The 21,170-nt window shown below is 42.0% G+C and overlaps 1 protein-coding gene across 1 annotated transcript in view; it reads left to right on the forward strand.

Moving 5' to 3' along the window:
- The window catches only part of LRRIQ3 (leucine rich repeats and IQ motif containing 3), a 52,821-nt gene that overhangs the window by 21,384 nt on the left and 10,267 nt on the right, over positions 1-21,170 (forward strand). Inside the window, exons 4-6 of the mRNA XM_048497849.1 lie at positions 2,779-2,912; positions 9,071-9,239; positions 17,287-17,422. Of these exons, the coding sequence (XP_048353806.1) occupies positions 2,779-2,912; positions 9,071-9,239; positions 17,287-17,422 (439 nt within the window). The remainder of the gene's footprint in view (positions 1-2,778; positions 2,913-9,070; positions 9,240-17,286; positions 17,423-21,170) is intronic.

Below are 21,170 nucleotides of genomic sequence, written 5' to 3' on the forward strand. Positions count from 1 at the left end.
TAGAATCATAGATGAAGATGCCACCCCCCCCCCCCGAACCTGTGTTTGGCATTGGTGAAGGTATGCGAAACCTGAGGGAATGAGTGCTCTGTGTTGTTCCAATTCATTAATATAAATGGCCATTTCTTACCAGACATTCCCCAGATAATAATCCTTTATTTCTTACCAGGCATTCCCCAATTCAGTAAATGATTTAAATAAAATGTAGAATGTTTCAATAGTGTTTATCTATTGGAGACATATGGAAATTACAATGCATGTTTTTTTTCACTCTTCCTTTAGAACAGTGACATATAAATTATAATGAATACAATAATTTATTCTCTGAAGCCAATTTGTATGCATATGAAATTACCTAGATTGATTATGCCTGCATTGGAAAAAAAAATCAATGCCTCATTGCTTGCCCTGTTCTTTTGTGATCAGTGAAATTTTATACAAGTATTTGACCCATTTCATGTGTTCCATGCTTTGAAACTCATACCTGAATACAAAATGTGAATTGGCCTACAAAATCAAACTGAACATTGTGTTTAGAGGCAAATTAGACAAATAGATTTTAGCTTTAACTTCATCAGAAAGTGATTATAACAAACAGTAAAAAAGAAAATGCATTTTCTTATTAAAAATATTGTTAGCTTACCCATAGTTATTTTACCACAACAAGCTTTACTTTTTTATTGTCCTGTGACAATAGGCTATAATGTCCCTGAGCTATCAGCATCTACAGAAAACTAAATGACTTTGCTGTACTTGAAATGATTGACATTTCTATAATAGATGGGGCATTCTTGCAGATAAAAGTTTAAATATTTTCTTTGAGAAGATGGATATTGACTCATCTTAGCTCCCAGACAAAATGCATTTCCCAGCTCAATTTCAATAAACATACGCTAACTTTTATTATGTTTTGAAGTTTGTCTAATAAAAATTGCTCATATTCCCTAGAATCTATGCTAATAGAGCAGGAAGTTACATTTGCTTATTTGGATATTTGAAACTGCCATGTTCCTTAAGCTTAAAATTGGGATTGCAATATTTTAAGATAATATTAAAATCTGAAATTAAATATATATTGAGATTTCTGGAATAAGGACATTCCAAAGAGGGGAGCACTAATTGAAGTCTTGTGTGCATGCCTTCACTTTTCATACTTATTATTTAAAAAGCACCATCAAGAGGTTGCTCTTTGCTAACCATATAAAATAATAAGTATCAAGATTTAGAAGATATGAATAACAGTTAATTAGGTCTAAATCTGACAGAACTGAAGCGAAATGGACACAGTGACTACTAAGGTCAAGTTTCAGCATTGTAGCAAGGTTCATATGTTTAAGTAGCCTGGTAAAGCCAAATTCCATTTATAATGGGTGTTCTTACTTCATATCTTAAGGCCTATCAAATCTAATGATTTTGAAATAAAATCTAGATATCACTTTATTAACCATTACCATACACTATGTCTGGAAAGAATACCTGAAAGCCGAGTCTGAAAGAAAGCTGAACTCCATCATCTTATCTCATTACAAATTACTACATATTTTTCCTAAGTATTTCTAATTATTATTGAATATTATGTGGAAGGTTTGAATCTTGCCATCCACTGCAGGAAAACTGCTAAGTCAAAAAGCAGAGTAATGGTTTTTGTGATCTTCCTGCAAACAGTATTTCTTTGGCAAATTTCCACCTTTACTCTGACATTGAGCAGCTCTTTCCTTTAGAGCATTTGTCATGTGAATTTCTTCATCTTTGTGTGTTTTTTTCATGGTGCCCCAAAGGTAGGACATGGCAATTTGGTTGCTGTCATGGCAATTCGGTTGCTGACACATGGCAATTTGGTTGCTGACACCAAGTGTCAAGAACTAACTCAGCTGTTGGGATAGTAGCAACAGCGAGCACTGTGGGCTCTGAACCAAAAACTTCAAGATGCCAATGAATTATTAAAAAATTTATTAAAGTAAAAATACAAAAATACAGACATAAAATAATAGTGAAATGCATCAAAGTACAAGCAGTTACACAACAGAAAATAACAAAGACTAACTTCTACACACCACAGTAGACTCAGGAAATAAAGCATTAGGTGTTTTGAGTGCATGTACAAAGTTCCATGCATTCAAAGTGAAGGATAAGAAAAGAAATCAAGAGAAAGGTGCTAAGAATGGGTTTGTGGTTAAGGCTGACTACAACAGGTGATCATTGTTTGACCATGATCTTTCACACACTTTCACTTAGAACTTTCCAGTTTTCATTCACAGTGAGCAAGTTTTCCCCCTCCCATATGGAACGAAACTTTCTCAGGGTAACTAGCTGCATCTGGTTTCCGATTAGCGAGATGACACCAATCTTCTATCAAGACACACAGTAACCTTGAACAGATAAGCACTTATTTAATGAACAGCACTTGCAAATCTGAACTTTAGTAACTTATAACAGGAGACAAAGGGTTTTTCTAGGCTTTCAGCTCTCAAAGATGGAGTCTCTCTTGTCACCAAGTGTTGGAACTGTCTAGTTGATCACAGATCTTACTTATCTCCTCCCAAGATGAGGGAGGGAAGATTTTGAGTCTGTGATCATAAGATCAGCTCTGTCCTCTGACAGAATCCACTGGCTGGTGAAGAGAAGGAATGTTCAAGCAGGCTTTGAGTTTCATAATCTGTGATGCATTGGTCAAAGCTGGAAAGTGAGCATTGGAATTTATTTCCAATATACATATTTTAAATGCACTACCTGGTTTTTTGCACATTCAAAAAACACTCTGTCTTTTTTTTTTGGTAGAAAACTACATTTCAGGAAGAAATGAAAATGGTTAGAAAGATAATTTTCAAGATCAATCACATTCTGTCTCATTACTCTCCAATCCTGATTATTCAGAAATGGATAAGAGGATATTTACTAAGAAAAAGATTGTGGTAGGTATATTTTCACTTTAGAAGGAAATGTCATTCAGAAGACAGTACCCAGTTTAGGTTACCTTATAAAACACCTTTTAGTATGCTTATAAAATGTCTGTAATGCAGAAAGACATGTCTTCTGAAAATAAATACTTTGGCCTTATATTTACTGGTTTAAATTTAGAAAACCTTATGTTTATAGCAGAATGGTTAATAGCTAAATGATAAACATCTGAGAAAAATTCCATTGTTTTATGACCTCACAACCCTGAAATCTTTTTCTGAAAACAGCATGGTGGGATGGGCAGGATACAACAAGTTGTTCCCACACTGAACCTGACCACAAGGCCAGCTTTATTTCCTTGATTATCTAAGTCATGATTCTTCCAGCTGGACTGCATGAGATAGCTGAGCTGTTTCTTGTGAATACTTAGTCCTATGTTGTGCCCAGAGGCGTACCAGGGGAAACTGGCACCCGGGGGAAACACCTGCTCTGGGCACCCTCCTCTGTGTCCCACTTATCTTAGCTGTCAGCTGCTCCAGCGGTGGCGGTCCTGGGCAGGGCTGGGCCAGGTGGGCCATGCCAAGGGGTGCATGGCAGTGGCACTACCAGGCTTCTCCTTCAGCCTGTGGAGGCTCCGCCAGCTAGAAGAGCAGTCTGGCAGGGCAGGGCCGAAGGGTGTGTGTCGCCGCTACCGCCAGGCTTCAGCCAGTGGCTTTCCCTTCAGCCACCTGGTGCCCCCCCCCATGTGATAGAAAGGCATCCCTATGGGCGGTACACTACTGGTTGTGCCATTTATATGGGCACTCCGGCAGTGTTCTTTTGCTGAGAAGCATGTCTTTGCTCTGCTTCACTCCACTGGCCAAGAGAGACCCTTGGGGGAATGGACTCTCAGGCCCCTGCCTCTGTTCTTTCAATTCTTGCCAGGAAGGCTTCCTGGCAGCTTTTAAGGTCAATTTTCCCCTGGCTGGCATACCACAGCAACTCCATATTTCCTTAGTCATTGTTCTTAAGGGGCAATACTAGAGTTTGGCCTGTTAGACAGAGACCAGGTTCATCAGTATTTAATGAAGGTGAAGAAGACAGTGCAGAGGGTTACCACATATTGTTAGGAACCTAACACTGCAATGCTAAATGGAGTTACGCTGTTCTAAGCTACTTAAAGTCATTGAGCTTAGGGGGATGTAACATTGATTATGATTGCACTAAGAGATTTAAAAGGGTAATATAGCCTTGACTGTGTCTACTAGATACAATGTGTTCATCTAGAATAGAGACACACATTGTGAGCTGGATTACAAAGGAATTCTGCAGGGGTGGGGGCTGTTCTCAGAGGAGAGAGAAAAAGCCCTGCTATGTTTTTACGTTTTTGTACCCTTTCCCATCACTTTAGGCTTCTAGACAGTTCTTTTCCTTTTCCTACCATTCTTGTGTGTCATTTGGTACATATGTGGATCACTCATAACTGGTCCACTGTTTTCCAATACTTTACTTTTACCCAACAGTCATCTTCTGTAATAGCAAACAGTAGAAGGCACAAAGGACATACATCAGTTCAGTTGATAGTGGCTACATGGATGAAAACAGTCAGTTTTTGAGATCCCCTGTGGATAAAATTGGTTGTACATAAAAGTGACGGACTATTTAATGAGAAATGGCTCAGTATTAGCATTTTTTCACCCTCTAGTCCTCATCCTAAAATAAATCTTTGCTACACTTTTAAGAGATCTATCTGACAATGAAATGCCTTTCTACACATTGCATTCATCATGTGTGAAGTACCCATGTGTAAGCCAGGTTCCAATCTGACAATTCTGAATTTCCCTTGGAGGCAGAAAGAGAAGTCCACAGGTAAACAAATCACTTCTGGTTTGTGGAGTGTGATAATTTCTAGAACAGCTCCAGAATTTCCCACAGTCAAAACCTAGCTTATATGTCAGTACTCTGGCTAAATGAACAGGTAATAGAGGTTCTAAATATGCAAGCTTCCTTTTTTCCTGTTCAACATCATTTAATAGATTTTGATCTGAGCCACTTGCATGTTTAAAAAACATATAAATACACAAACACACATAACACCAAAACTAGGAGGGCCAATAACAGTAAATACGGTGTGTGCCAAGCAAAACAAAAATTCCTCACCTGTTGAATCTTCCGGGGGGTTTTTTTTCCAAATTTTTAGTGCTATGACCAATAAGTTTCTTTCTCAGGTTGACACTCATCTAACCTGATATGGCAGTGACACTCAAAGCAGAGCCTCCAAATATGTGCAAAATGGAGTAGAGTGGATTAAAAATATCCATGTACTTGTATAAAAACCAAGAATGTAAACAGCATTCAGTCTTCAAAGACGGATTTTGCTCAATCTTGTGTATATATGTGAAAAATGGTCAAACACTGGAAAACAGTCCTCAAGTTACAGAGCTATTTTCCAGTACAACATATGTCTGTTCAGGTGAGATTCAAGTTGCTTTTCGTGGTTTGGTCACTTGACTATTGGCTTGGTGGTGAAAAGTGCTGTTGTGCCATAGCTGAGTTATGACCACCCTGTAGGGTTTTCAGGACAAGAGATGTTTGGAGGTAGCTTGCCATTGTCTGCCTCCCCATAGGCTGAGAGAGTTCTGAAAAAATGTGGCTGGCTCAAGGTAACCCAGCAGACTTCATGTGGAGGAGTGGGGAATCAAACCTGGTTCTCCATGTTAGAATGCACTTCTCTTAACCACTATACCACACTGGCTCTCCTTTCTTGGTTTACACACTACTTTGTATGTTTATGACATATATCTTTTAAATATATTTCCCACTATTCATGAGCATGATCAGTGAATCCCTAACTTAATCCTGAAGGCACTTTTGTTCATGGTTTTTACCAGGGTTAAAGTCTGGACTGAATGTATCTATAGTGCTCTACATCACATATTAAAACATACACGTGAAGCTTCCATTTCTAGTAACATTTGCAGCAACAGCTGTAGAGCATTACTAGAAACTGGTGCATTGGATTTCATTGGTATTTATGGTAGGAAGCACCATGTATACAAAAACAATCATGGACTTTATTGTGTTAACTGCCCATCAGTTCATACACCAAGGAGCAAAGAATGATTCACTGAAATGTTGTTACTGATGTTAAAATTTGCTTTGGTCTTTTTACTGTGATATCTGAAGAAAAGTTTATTCTCTAAGGTATTCTTCATTCATGTACTAGGTGAAATACACCCCATACCAAATGATATAAAATTCAGGCTTAGCATCATAATTTCTAAGATGAAAAACACTGACTTGTACCTTTGTATTATTTGCAGACAGATGGTGCTCTGTGGAGCATTAAGCAAGCAAGCAACCACATCTGTCAAAACACTCTATCCATTCCGGCATCTTGTGCTGATTAGTAATAGAAAGGTTGTCAGTTTAGATCAATGGGTCTCATACCATTTTGGGTTGAGTAGTCATTTGCATAGGACAGGGACAGTTCAAGTGGCTCAGGAGCTGCATATACCTCTTCTGAGCAGTTTGAGTGCACTGCTTTTGGTAATTTAAGAAAGTAACAAGGAAGGTATCAGTAAAATGGCGCACCGCAATGACAATGCTTTATTTTCATCTCCAAAACAAATAAAGGGAGGACTGTATTTTGGAAGCAGATGAAGGATGTAAACTGATGATCAGCAAGATCCTGTACCTATAAGATTTCCCTTGTATTTTTGAGATCCCTTCCTTAGAGAATGAAGGATACCAGAACTCAACATAGTCTTCTCCTTACTTATGTGGTAATACTGTGTTGCTTAAAACAAACATATGCTGACTATTATCTTCATTTTGATACACACTACTAGTTGGCAAAAATGAAAAATACTTGAAATACTTCAAGCTATTTTTCTGATGAAGAGTGACAGATTCTAAATAAGTCTGTAGGGAATTTACATGGCTATCATGAAGAGGATGAAGCCCTCGCAGTTGCTCTTCCTGCCAATGTAACCCCTATGCTAAGAATGGGATGACCCACAAAGGGGTGGAGTCTGAAAAGAAGCAGAAGGCTGCAGAACTCATGAGGTGGAGGAAGCAAGGCTACCAGGCTGGAACCTTGATTGATTTTTATAAGCCCTTAACTCCTTGTTTAAGGGTTTCTGTGTATATAGTTGATGGGAGTTCTTTTGGGGACCTTCATCACCTTGAATCCAGTTCACCAAGCATCCGAAGTCTTCATAAGCCAACCACCAGCAGGAAGAATTGGACTTGGCATTACAAGACTGTAAATAGAAGGACTTGAAATGGAACTCAACAGGACTGTGAAGTGTTAATGTTAAATGTTAATGTTTAATAAGTGTTATTTGTTAAGAAAAGTAAACCATTTTGTTTTAAATTTAGTTGTTGCAACTCCTTCCAAGTTCTGCCCCACAGAACCCACAAGCTGAGGTGACACCAGCATGGTGTGATTAAGAGCAGATGTACTCTAATCTGGAGAACTGGGTTTGGTTCCTTCCTCCTCCACTTGAGTGACACAGTCTTATCTGGTGAACCAGACTTGTTTTCCCTCTCCTACATTCCTGCTGGGTTACCTTGGGCTTGTCACAATTTGTTCAGAATTCTGTCAGCCCCACCTATCTCACAAGGTGTCGAGGGGAGAGGAAGGCAAAGGAATTTGTAAGCCGCCTTGAGTGTCCTTACAGGAGAGAAAGGTGGGGTAAAATTCTAAACTCCTCCTCCTGTTTCTTCTTCTACTCTTCTTCTGCCCTTCTACTCGCTGGCAGAAGTCTTCTTGTAATGGCAGAAAGTAGGCATAGGAGGCAATCTGATATGCTTAAATATATATAAAATACACCTTAAAAATTAGTAATTTCTTTTAGAAAAAGCCTTTTCTTTATGAAGCAATTATAGATTTTATTTTTGTCTGTAGATCTTGCCGGTAAGGGCTATAAAAAGGATGTTAGTTGTTAGATTATTGCAACAGTTTAAAAATTGATTGTGTAGTCCACTTGGCCATCCATCAGGGTAAGAAAGATGGCATTGCTTCTCAGTTCTTTAAATCTGTATCAACTAAGAATGTACAGTTCAGTTCTAAGCTGAGTTACATACTTTGGGCAGCTCCATCCATGAGCTGAGTGCCTGGGCGGGGTAACTACATAAACACAAAAGCCTCCCCCACCCCCAAAAAAGAGACCTTCCGACATTGCAGGGAGGCTGGAAAAATCAAGCAGCCTCCCAGTCGCTGAGGAGCCTCTATGGGCCCCAATGAACTTATGCTGCTGGAAAGGGCAATTTAAATCTGAAGCATGGCCCACTAGAGTAACTCTGGCAAAGAACTGGAGGGAGCCGACTAAGGTCGGCTCCTCCACTGGCTATGCCCCTGTTCTGCCCCTTCTACATTGGCGTTAGCAGCAGGGGCTCTAGGATACCAGTGGGGCATCCAGAATGGCATTCCAGCACCAGAGAGGTTGGATCAGCTGCATGCCGATGGAATCACCCCTCCACCAGGGTAAGTGTCCCAGGGAGGGCAAATCCACCAGTGTGGTGGTACGCTGCTTCCAGGAGCAGATTTGCCCCCCCCCTTTGGATGGGGCTCAAAGCCCATTGAAAAAATTAGTTTAAAATGATACTTGTATAGTATTGGGGGGGGGCATTTTCACATGCATCCTCCTTCAGTAGACTCAACAGGTAATTTATTTCTGGAATATTATATTAAATTTAAAACTGAGAATGAACACTGGGATTCTCTCAACCTGTTCCTGCTTTCAGGTAGTCATGCAGTTGCATTTCTCCAAGCTTTTCTTAAATGTTTCTACTAAGCTTCCCCCCCCCCCCACCCTCTTGGATTATGTTCAGATATAATGTTTATATGTACATACGTACGTATGTACGTACGTACGTACCGACCGACCGACCTACCTACACATGCAGTAGAGTGAAATTGTGACCTATATCCTAGTAATGTGAGAATAATTATACATTTGGTGAAGCATCTTGCAAATTAACATTTGACTTATTTTTTGCCAGCAAATTTCTGATTCAGCATGTCATAGTATTTATTTGTCAATAGCGTATGAACAATGCTTTAGCAAGTAATCTGGGGTGCGAATTACTAAAGAGAAGATAAAGAGCAGTTTTCCTTCATTGCTTAGTAAGATTACCAAATAGTGTTTCATTGTTACTTTCTTGAAATAAAATATTGTTTATATAGCCTGATTCCTTTACATGAGGTTCTGCTACACAAACGTAACATCAGAACTGGAAAAAAGGAAATTTGCATTCAAGTCACACCTACAGTACGTGATACTAAAAGATCTATGCGTCACATCATTAAACCAGCACAGCACAGTGAGGTTGAAAAGCTTACATCTGGGATCCAAGTAAGTATGCTGTTTAAGCAATTAATTTAGAAACCATAGTAGATAAATTGGCACTTTATATACAGCAGCAAGAATCATTCTGTGAATCCAAGAAAAATCATTAAAACTATAAAGATATAAATAGGAAAAATGTTCTCTATATTTAATACCTTATTTTTGTAAGTCAGATAGATAGTGTGTGTGTGTGAGGGGGATCTGCATGGCTTTAACCATACAGTTAGCTCAAAGTGCAAAAGGTTCTTGAACTTTCAGGGTGTTCATTCCCTAGCATGTGTCCTCACAGTTCATCTTTTCCCCCATTACAACCCTTTTCAAAGTAAAAGGGATTGTACCTTACTGCAGGAAAGATTATTCCTCTAACACATGTATCTTCCAAGACCATGTAAATTTTTCACAACCAGTAATCAAAGTGCCCAACCTTTGGTAAGGTGTTAAGGAGAAAACACAATTAAAATTTTCACCTCTCCCCTCTTATTTGTAATATTTTTAATCTATGGAACCCTGAAACAAAATTACATCTAACTTCATATATGCAGAACACATCCCAAAATAATTCATGGGAGGAGTGCTGTGTGGTTTCCGGGCTGTGTGGCCGTGTTCTAGCAGCATTCTCTCCTGACGTTTCACCTGCATCTGTGGCTGGCATCTTCAGAGAATTCTCTGAAGATGCCAGCCACAGATGCAGGCGAAACGTCAGGAGAGAATGCTGCTAGAACACGGCCACACAGTCCGGAAACCACACAGCACCCCAGTGATTCCGGCCGTGAAAGCCTTCGACAATACAAATTCATGGAAGCTTGTCATCTGCAGAATGCCAATTAAAACAAAGTAGTGAATGAGCTATTGAGATGTAATATGAAGAAAGTGAATTGTGTTGGTACGAAATATATGCATTGTGGGCAACTGAACCAAATAAGTTGCTTTGTGAATCTTTGCTTCTTTGGTAGACAGTTTTAATACTTTTAAAAGAAATAACAATGATTTATAAAATGAAAAGAGTAAATATAAATTTGAGCAAACAGATGCAATTGTGTAAATGGAATTTTAAAAGCTTGCATTATTTTCTTTAGTCTTAATTGATGCTTTTTATTATTATTTTTGTCGATCAAAAATAATGCTTTAGCTGACAATCTGTTTGGAGAAACCAGTGGAATGAGCTCAAATGTTGATGTGTCTAAATTATATCTCAAAATAAGAGCAAATATTATTATAGCAATTTGACTACAATCTGTGTCAGCTTGAACATAACAAAAGGGAAAAAAACTTGTTCATGACTAGGAATTGTAATGATATATTTCAAACTGACACAAAATGGGATTCAGTTAGTGTGGCAACATCTGCTACTGCTTGTTGTGATTGTGGCCTGTAGCTCTGATTTTAAGGCATCATATTCTGACTATGAAATTCAGAAACAGACTTCTCCCCAATTTCATTAGGAATTTCCTTATTTCAAGTACATTCTTCCACAAATCCCTTTGGACAGCATCTACTAGTTATAAATAAACTCCAGTAAAAGCTCCTAAAACAGAAGAAAGGCTTCAGGTGTGGGCCCCATCTGCTGGGCCTTGAGGCTGAGAAGGATGGCAAGGCAGAAATTTCCTGGCCTTCGGTAGCTGGTGGTATTGTTTGGTGATGGTAGGCCTCTGTGGTTGTGTAGGCTCTCAACTGATCCTTCTCCCAGCCTGGACAATCATGGGTGACCTGAAGGGGCTGGAAGAAAGGGGGCAGGGTTCAGGCTGGTGGACCTTGGAGAATGAGATTTCATTCTGGTCTGCCTAGCCTGGGCTGGATATTAAGGACCCCTGCTCAGTGAGCTCTTCTGACTCTCTACCTCTCCTTTTATTCCTGTTTGTGACTTGTTACCACCTCTTCTCATTGTCACAACTGCATTCTTTAAGTGTCATCATGAGACCAGATCATTTGGGGGGAAATATTGTCCGTATGCCCATTTCCCCCACCTTTGGGGATCCTCTTAAGGGGTTTTGTAGGGAGGACTGCTGGAGACATGTTCAGCTTGGGGGCTGCTGAGGTGCCCTCAGTATCAGGTGACAGAAGGAACCATACAGTGCCCTGCACCATTGGGGAATTCTGCATCCATTGGAGAATCCTGCCATGGTGGGCCTGCACCATTGGGGAATCCTGCAGTGGCCTGCATTGGGGAATCCTGCCATGGTGTCCTCCAGCCGGAAGGCTGGGGTCTTATCAGTTCATCAGCTGTCAGGTGGGTCGGCCAGTGACAGGTTCATTTGCTACATACTGTGTTAAAGCTCTGTCCAGCTGTAACAAATACCGATGTGGCCATTTTTACTCCATCAAGATGTTGTCTGGTCCTTACATGTATGTTGTGTTTGCCTCCCTATCCTTCTGCCCATCAGGTTCTGGGTCTGCAAGCATTTTTGTTTGGGTTGTAACTTTACTCACTTCCAGTGTGTACAATTGCTGGTCTGAGGGGGGGAGGTGTAAAGGCAATAAACACACAACATATTTTATGTTGGTAAAAGTTGCTGGCCACAGCTTATGTATTAATTAAAGGCAACAGGAGCAGAGGCATGGCATGGGGATGGATCCAAGCATCAAGTGATCCACCAGTTGACTCAATAAGACCCCCTCACTCCCAGCAAGTCTGCATGGGGGGATCCATGAAGAGGCAAGTAAGTGGGAGCCCAGGTGGGGCACTGGCCTCTACATGGTTCTCCCCTTGCTATCAGGAAGTGCAGGCCTAGCCAGCTACCCTGTCTGGGTATGCATCTTAGTGGACAGCTCAGGTTAGATTTGATCTAGAACCCTCCTCACTGGTGGCTGCAGAGCTAGTGTCATCCATGGCAGCACTGGGCCTCTCCCTTGTTCACATCATGAGTCCCACTCATCAAGCAGACCACACTCTAGACCTGATCTTTGTGACCAGTGTTAATGTGATCTTATCCTTGTCTTATAGAGTGCCATGACGGGTCAAGATGGCTGCACCCCCCTGCTTAGGCGATGGACTTATTTGGACCTGTCCATTTAGGCTGATGGATTAGGATCAATTCCAAGAAGAGTCCCTGCCTACTGGTTACACTCTCGAAGAGCTGGTAGAGAGCTGGGAAACCAGTCTTTCTGAAGCAATTGAGACTGTCACTCCAAAATGTCCTCTCCGCACTCATGCCAAATCAGTCTTCTGATATACTGACAGGCTGAGGAGGATGAAATGGGACCTGAGATGACTAAAGACTGTGTCAACATACTCGTGACGAAGCAGCGAGACACTCGGTTAGGACACTTATGAAATCCTACAAGAAGGCAATTAAGGAGGCTAAGAAGGCCTGTATTGCCTGTTCGAGTTCACACCTGGCACAATTGTTTAGGGTACTTTGATCCCTTACAACCCTTCCTACAGGTCCCAAAACTGAGGAACTGGCTTTTAGCTGTGAGGCATTTGTGAGCCTTTTTGCAGACAAAATCTTGTCCCTCTGGCCCATTCTGCACGGGCCAACAACAGCACCTCAGGGACAGTAAAAACACAACCCCGGGGCGCTGTTCGCACAGCTGTTGCCTTTGAAGTGAGGCGGTGCCATGCTTTTTCCCCACAACCAGCGGGGAAACACTGTTTTAAACCTTGCTCAAGTTTTTGGGGGAAACAGCATTTCCCAGCCAGTACTGTGCAAACAGCACCGGGGTGAGGCGCCACTTTTAGGCACCTCTGGTTTTCCCCTCACTTACCTTCTGTCCCTGCAGAGCTCCCGCTGCCCTTTGATCCCCGGGGGTCAGAGGGCAGCATGGACATGCCACTCCATCGCTTCAGACTGCTCAAACCCACTGATGTGGACAGAATTCTGACTGCTTTTCGACCTACCACTTGCCTCTTCAACCCATGCCCCTCCTGGCTGGTGAAGGCCAGTAGAGAGGTGTTGTGGGACTCCCTGTTCAAAACTGTCAACTTCTCCCTTGAGCAAGGAGAATTTCCAGGGAGGTTGAAGGAGGCAGTGTTCCACCCACTCTTGGAAAAAAACCATCTCTGGATCCTTTAGATCTCGCCAATTACCACCCAGTTTTGAATCTTTCGTTCCTGAGTAAGGTAATTGAGAGAGCAGTTGCGGAGCAGCTTCAGACCTTTCTGGATGATACAAAGGTGGTGGTTCCCTTCCAGTCTGTCTTGGAATGGAGACCATGTTGGTCGCCATCGTGGATGAGCTCCGTCTCCAGCTGGATAGATGCATGTCAGTGTTGCTGGTCTTGCTGGATCTGACCGCAACATTCAACATAGTAGATCATGATCTTTTGGTTCACCACCTCGCCGACATGGGGACATGGACAGTGCTTTCTTGGCTGGCCTCCTTTCTCCATGGTCGGGGGTCATAGGTAGTGTCGGGGGTGCTTGGGTCGCGAAGCAGCATGATATTGAGTGTGGAGTGCCACAGGGGGCCATCCTCTCCCTTATGCTATTTAACATCTACATGCATCCCCTGGTACAGAGTTTCAGGCTTGGGTGTCATCAATATGCTGATGACGCCCAGCTCATTTTTACTATGGAGGGCCAACCGGCCTATGCTTCTGAGGCTCTCCAGCACTGTTTGGAGGCCATGGCAGGTTGGATGAGAGCAAGCAGACTGAAGTTCAACCCAGCAAAGATGGAGGTTCTCTGGCTCGGTCGGTGGGAGAGACCTGTGAATTTCTGCCAACCCTAGATAGTGCAGTTATCCATCTATCTGCATCAGTTAGGAGTCTAGGCATGACTCTGGACTCCAGGTCAACCAGACAGCCTAGACTGCATTTTTCCATCTGAGACAGGTGCAGCAGCTGGCTCCATATCTCTCCAGACCTGACCTAGCCACAGTAATCCATGCAATGGTCACTTCAAGAATAGACAACTGTAACTCACTCTACGCTGGCCTACCTTTGTCTTTGATCCGGAAACTAAAACTTGTTTAGAATTCTATTGCAAGGCTGCTTACTGGGGCAGCCAGTCGAGAACATATAACACCAGTTCTTAAAGAACTACTACACTGGCTGTTGGTCAAGCTCCAGATCATTTTCAAAGTACTGGTGTTAACCTTTAAGGCCATAAGTGGTATTGGACCTGCATATCTTTGGGACCGCATCTCCCCGTATTGCCCTACAAGATCCCTCTGCTCTTCGTAATGAAAACTTCTATTGATCCCTGGCCCGAGAGTAATCCGGCTGGCTTCGATGAGAGCCAGGGCTTTTATGGCCATGACTCTGACCTGGTTGAACAGGCTTTCAAGCTATGTTAGCTCCCTGTGGGAATTGTGGCAGTTCCGCAGGGCCTGCAAGAAGTGGCTGTTCCACCAGGCCTTTCCATCTAGCCAGCCAGATTGAGGTTTATAGATAATATCTTTTGGTCTCGGGTGGGTGGAGGGGAGAAGCAGATGGAAAGTTGTATGTATGTATTGCCATTGTATAATTTATTGCCAACTAACTTATTAGTTAGGGCACTTATATTGTATTTATCTGTTTTAACTGATTTTATAGTGAGATTGTATTTTAAATTTGTTAGGTTTTATGCTGTGACCTGCCCTGAGGGGAAAGGATGGGATACAAATCTCATAAATAAATTAACCCACTTTTTTGGAGGGTGGGCCTTGGTATTTGTAACACTCTCTTCCAACAGCACATTTCAAAGCAGTCTGCTTCCTTCCTATCAGCTTGCTTCATTGACCATCTTTCACATCCATCCATAGCAATATGGAAAACTTCGACATGAATTGACTTGATCTTGGTTGCCAATGACACATCATGACACTTAAAAACCTTGTCCAGCTTTTCCTTGGCTGCCCATCCCTATCTCAATAGCCTTCTGATTTCTTGGTTGCACTCTTGCTTTTGGTTGATGATGGAGCCAAGGAATAGAGTTTTGAACAATTTCAGTTTCCTCACTGTTCCCCTTAAAGTTGAGTAATTCTCTAATAATAATTATTATTGTTTTCTTGATGTTCAGCTATAGTCCTGCTAGTGCACTTTCTCCTTTAACTTTCAGCAGTAGTTGTTTCAATTTGCTATTTTCTGCCAGTAATATGGTATCAGCAGCATATCCCAAATTGTTAATGTTCTTCTTCCCAATTTTCACTCCACCCTCTATCTAAACCTAATTCATCTTTCCTTATGATATGTTCTGTATACAGAAAGAAGAGATATGGAGATAAAATACATCCTTGTCTAACACCTTTGCCAATTGACAATAATTTTGTTTCTCCATATTCTGTCCTAAATGTAGTCTCTTGTGCACAGTACAGGTTGCACATCAAAGACATCAGATGTTATGGCACACTCATTTCTTTAAAAACCAACCATAACTTTTTATGAACCACAGAATCAAAAGCTTTGCTGTGATCTATGAAACACAAACTAATTATCTTCTGAAATTCTCTAGTATACTCGCATAACCAACGTAAATTTGCAATATGATCTCTAGAGATTTTTCCTTTTCTGAATCCAGCTTGAACATCAGGCATTTCTCATTCCATATATGATAAATCTTTGTTAAAAGATTTTGAGCTTTATTGTCATGGGAAATTAATGGGGCAGTCCAATAGTTGCTGCAATCTTTGATGTCTTCTTTTTTGAAATGCACACTAATTGTTTCCTGTCTGTGGGCCATTGTTTTCTTTTTCATGTTTGTTGGCATATTCTTGTCAAGATTTTGTTGGACTGTTTCTGGGGCTTGGAATAACTCTATTGACATCTGTCATTAGATCAAGACTGAGGGCTCCAGCCTTGTCTCTACAAATCCGGGTTCTTTCCAACCAGGCACTCCAACTGCTGAGTTTTTAAAGTCTTTATTTCAAATGATAAAATAAAAAAGATTGCTTTTACATAGTTTCCTCAGCATGGTATATTCTCATAAGATTCAGAGCCATGGCAAGGAGCTGTTTCCCTTAGCCTGGTCCAAGATGGAATCTCCCTAGCCTTTGTCTCTCATGACTCAGGAAAACTCTCTTCTGGCCAGGAGGTAATTTAGGCCTTTTGAAGTTTACTCTGGTACATTTGCATAAGATTTCTGGATCTCTCTCCTGAGATCAAAGCTACTTCTCATGCCTATGTTACCTTTTGGTTTCTGAATCTCTCCATCACAATATCCCATCTGCTCCTAGTGATTTTTTATTCCCAATTACTGTCACTACAGCTCTCACTTTGCTTTCTAAAACTGTATATTCTTTTTCAAAAGATTCTTCTTGGAAGACACAATACCTGCTCAAATTCTGTATCACTGTTGTATTTTTTAATCGTTTGTATGGCTTCTATGCATATATTATCCTGGGTCTGGATTAGGTCTGAAATTTCTTGTGGATATAATTTTTTTTAAAAAAATAACTAAATCATTTCAGTTATGAGATTGTAGTTGATTCAAGCAGCTATCAGAAATATTAGACGGTGGCTTTGCAGCTACTGAGAAATGTGAATGTAAATGGAGTTTCCAGCAGATATCCACACAGTGGCCAATAGCTGGTTCTACTTGGCAAAAACCCATTATTTCAAACAGGAGATTAATCTAATGGTAATGATTCTAATGAATGTTAATCTATCTGTCATAGAAATAAAAATACCCTAAGCTTCAATCTCTTTATTAAGGATTGTGCACAGCAATCTCGCTTTAACTATCGCTTTTTGTCCTAAACATGGCCGTTCATGGGTTGATGTCTTCAATTTAGTCACCACTATAGTAATTTTAAAATACTCTAAGAATAGCATTAACTGTTGCTCTGACTGAAAGCTATTCTTGTTTGTTTGCCCAAATAAAGCTAAGGTGCCCCTGTCATCCACAAGCTGCAAAGAAATGCCTCTTGGTGTAACAGATGATAAGTGAAAGGACTGCTTAGTCTAAAACCTGGAATTTATTCTAGGAGCACAGAGGTTAGAACAAGTATTCACTCATCCATGCAAACACTGATGCTGTCTAGAAATTGAAAAAAAAGGCAAATTAGCATATTTTAAACTACATAATTAAATAAATAGCTTTAAAGTGTACAGCAAAATCAGATGTTACTGATGGAAGAATTTTGGCGCATGGATATGGCAAAATGTCTGATAGATGAAATGTTGATTTTAACAGGTTTTAAATGTGAAAGATCTTAAAGAGCTTCATTTGTATCTGAAAGGATTAAGACAGCCTGTTCTCTCTGCAGTACTCAAATCTGAAGAGAGAGAAAAGATAAAACAAAAGGAATTGAAAAGGTTACCAAAGACAGGTTAGTAATGTAACACTTCTATCATGTAGAACAAATACTGAAAAATGTCCAGACTCAATAGCTGCTGATGTTGCCAGGGAAATTTTAGGAGCCACCTATGAGTGACATTTCTATATTTTATACAGTGTTGGCTGTTCTAATGATTATATTTGCTGTTCATCTGCTGTCAACTAAAATGTATTGACTTTAATGTTATTGCATTCACCCCATAATGATTTAATCTCCTAATGTCATCAAGTTACTATTAGTTGTGTCTTTATTCTGTGTGTGTGTGTGTGTGTGTGTGTGTGTGTGTGTGTGTGTGTGTGTGTGTGTGTGTATAAAGTGCCTTCATCACAACCAACTTAAGGTGACCCCATAGGGTTTTCAAGGCAAGTGATTAAGCAGATGTGGTTTGCTAGTGTCTTCCTGCAAAGTTTTCCTTGGTGATCTGCCATCCAACTACTAACCCTGCTTAGGTTTCAAGATCTGATAAGATCACTTTACTATACCATTCCACATCTCATTGTCTTATTAGTGCCCATATATTAGAAAAGTTTTCCTAATATTTTTTGTCTGCACCATTCTTGGCTCATCTTTGTATGAGGCAAACTGCTAGCAAAACATTTGCAATGACCTGGCTGCCCCACATGCCAGCATCCAGACACAATCGTTCCTCCACAGTGGTGCCCACTTCAGGGTTTTGCCCAGTCACTGGTGCCTTTTCCCTCTCCACCAGTGAAGGTGCCCCTTATACTTATACCATGTTGGTGTGGCTCTGCATTGCATCCAATGGCCTGGTTGCCCCCAGTATTGGGCTTCCTGTCTCTTTCATGGCATGCAAGATAATTTTTGTATCAGCTTTCTCCTGAGAATTAAAAAGAAACTGAAGTTTGTGAAAAAAAACTGTGCTATGCAATGATAAAATTCCTTGAACTAGTATTTGCATGCTGGAACATTTTCCTCTAAGGTATGGTATATTCAGGCATATTCTAAAACCCGCATGACAACAGTTCACTGGTTGCTGTTGGCTGTGCTATTCAGCATCCCAGGGACAATAAGCAACAAATGCCCCTGGCATGACTCAAATTACGTAATTCATGCAACCACTGGAAGTAACACTGGGGTATGGCTGATAGAAGTCCTTGAGTAAATACAGCTGTGCAAGCTCTGCTGAAAGTGATTCAAGTCCCATCCTTAGCTGAATCCTGCCTTGCCTGCCTTGCACGCATAGGAAGAGTGAAATGATCACTACAAGGACAACACAGTTGTTTTCCCATACCTCTCCCAGCAGTGCAAACACAACACATGGATACAAGAGTTCGTATTCCAGCCTGAATGGAACTTGGGTGCACTAGCCAGTGATTGGCACTGGCGTTCCTGCCTAGGGACAAAGGGTACCCTTTGTCCCCGGGCGCACCAATTTTGGTCACGTGTTTGGTCACGTGGGGGCGCCAGCAAACCTTTGCAGGGAAAGCAGTAGATCTTTGCAGAGAAAGCAGTGGACCAGATTGTTTTCCTGTTTCCTGCCTTAGCCCCGCCCACTTCGGACGGTGGCCCACTGGGCCAGTTCCACCTCTCAGCCCAAGCAAGCAAGCAAGCCACCAGAGCAGGACGGGGAGAAAGCAGATTGTTTTCCTGTTTTTTGCAGAGAAAGCAGATTGTTTTCCTGTTTCCTGCCTTAGCCCCGCCCACTTCGGACAGTGGCCCACTGGGCCAGTTCCACCTCTCAGCCCAAGCAAGCAAGCAAGCCACCCGAGCAGGACGGGGAGCTCCGCCTCCCTTTGACCCAGCGTGCCTTGCCTCCTCCGGTGCTGATTGCCCAGGCAGTAGCACAGAAGGGAGGGGAAGAGCAGGCCTGGGAGGAAGCAGCAGCAGGCAGGCAGGCAGCACAGGCACGTGGGGAAAGAAGCAGGCTCCAGCTTTTGCCTCCAAATCCTGCTGCCAGCAGCCCATGTCCCTCGCAGCCGCCTCGTCACAAGAGGAGAGAGACAGGTTTGTTTTCGCCGGCCCTGCCCATCGCTCCCCTTCCCTCCTTGCCCCAAGTTGAGCCATCGCTGCTCAGTGGCTTGAAAAAGTTTTTTTTAAAACCCCTCCTGAGACGAGACTCTCGAGTCCCAGTCTCCCTCCATGGCTGGCACACTGCAGCTTGAAAAAGTAAAAAAGTTAAAAGGGGGGGGGTTTGCAAGATTTCCTCTCCCTAAGCAGCTTGAAAAAGTAAAAAAAAACACCAAACCTGAGACGTCATGATACTCTCTGCTGCAGCATGAGGCTTGAAAAGGTTTTTTTTTTAAAAGGGAGGGGGAAACCCAAGATCTCCGCTCTCTGCCGGATGCAGAGCAGCTTGAAAAAGTTTTTTAAAGGAGGAACTAAATGAGATCCCAATTCCCAAACACCCCCAACCAAAGGAAAATAGGAAAAAACCCGCCCCCAGGGTTTTTCTTCCCTTACCCCCTGGGGTTGCCTCCCCCCCTGGCATTTTTGTCTCTGTTGAGGGGGGTTCTGTTGTGATGGGGGAAGCAGGAAAGATGTGTGGGAGTAAAGGGAAAGGACCTTTTGCCCACCTTGATTTTCCTGCACCTAGATCCTCCTTACAGGAGAGAAAGGAGGGGGGGGGGAGGCATTACAAACTGCTTAACAAACAGACTGTCTCCCACTGAAGGAGCCCAGTCCTTGGATCAGCAAGCATCAGCAGACAGGTTCCCTCTGCATAGGTTGAGATAAAAGTCTTTAGTTTTAAAAACTAAAGAATCCTACCCCAAGAATCCCCTCTCCCCCCCAATACTAGTATTTACCTTGCATTGCCGTATGTGCTTGGCAGCCTCTCTGATGTTGGGGGGCCAGCAAAGGTGTGGGGGAGGAAAGGAAAGGAACTTTAAGCCACCTTACAAGAGAGATGCATCTTTCCAGAGAGGTTTGTTCCTTTTAAGTATATGAGAGCTGAAAACAGGCATTCCTGCCTTTTGGATCGAAGGCCAACGGGGGTGGGGTGGGATCCAGAGGTGGGATCCAGCAGGTTCTCACCAGTTCCCGAGAGTGGGTTACTAATTATTTGTGTGTGCCGAGAGGGGGTTACTAATTGGGTCCGCTTTCCCATCTCCATGCCCTCGCCTCCCCGAGAGGCATCCTGCCTTTGAACGTGAAGGTTCCATATAGCGATTGCGACTAATAATGTCACTCCCTGAACTGGGTTAATCCCTTTCAGGTACTGCAATTCATGGATTCTCAGCCTTTCGTACCTTTTATCTCACCAGTCTCTATCAAAGAACCTGTGTGTTTCACCATTGCTGTGTTCAGATTTGTGAGTTGGGGCATTTTCTATAATGTGATGATGATTTAGAAATGACCTGGTGCAAAAAAATTTGGGGGGGTCGTGGTGGGGTGACTGCCCATGGGAAGGGCATCCAACTCAGGTTTTGCCCAGGGCTCAGGTTTGCCTAGGTACGCCTCTGCCCCCTTTGCTGAGGGGGGGGGGCTGGCAAGGGCACCTGTTACTAAAAACTTTGGATCCCACCACTGGTGGGATCTCTTTATATTATTCAATTATTCTTAAAACTAAAATCCTTAATAAAGAGGATGTAAAATCTTAGCTAAGGTATAACTCAGTAGACTTAAAACTAATTTCTGAACTATGTGTTCACATAACTTCAGAACTGTTCTTATTGCAAGGAAAATTTACCATTGACATCTTATTTTACAAAACAAAAATTCTTTTGTATTGTCAAAGGCTTCCTGGCTGGATTCAACTGGTTGTTGTGGGTTTTCCGGA

The sequence above is a fragment of the Sphaerodactylus townsendi genome, linkage group LG05 (genome assembly GCF_021028975.2).
Source record: "Sphaerodactylus townsendi isolate TG3544 linkage group LG05, MPM_Stown_v2.3, whole genome shotgun sequence".
Lineage (NCBI taxonomy): Eukaryota > Metazoa > Chordata > Lepidosauria > Squamata > Sphaerodactylidae > Sphaerodactylus > Sphaerodactylus townsendi.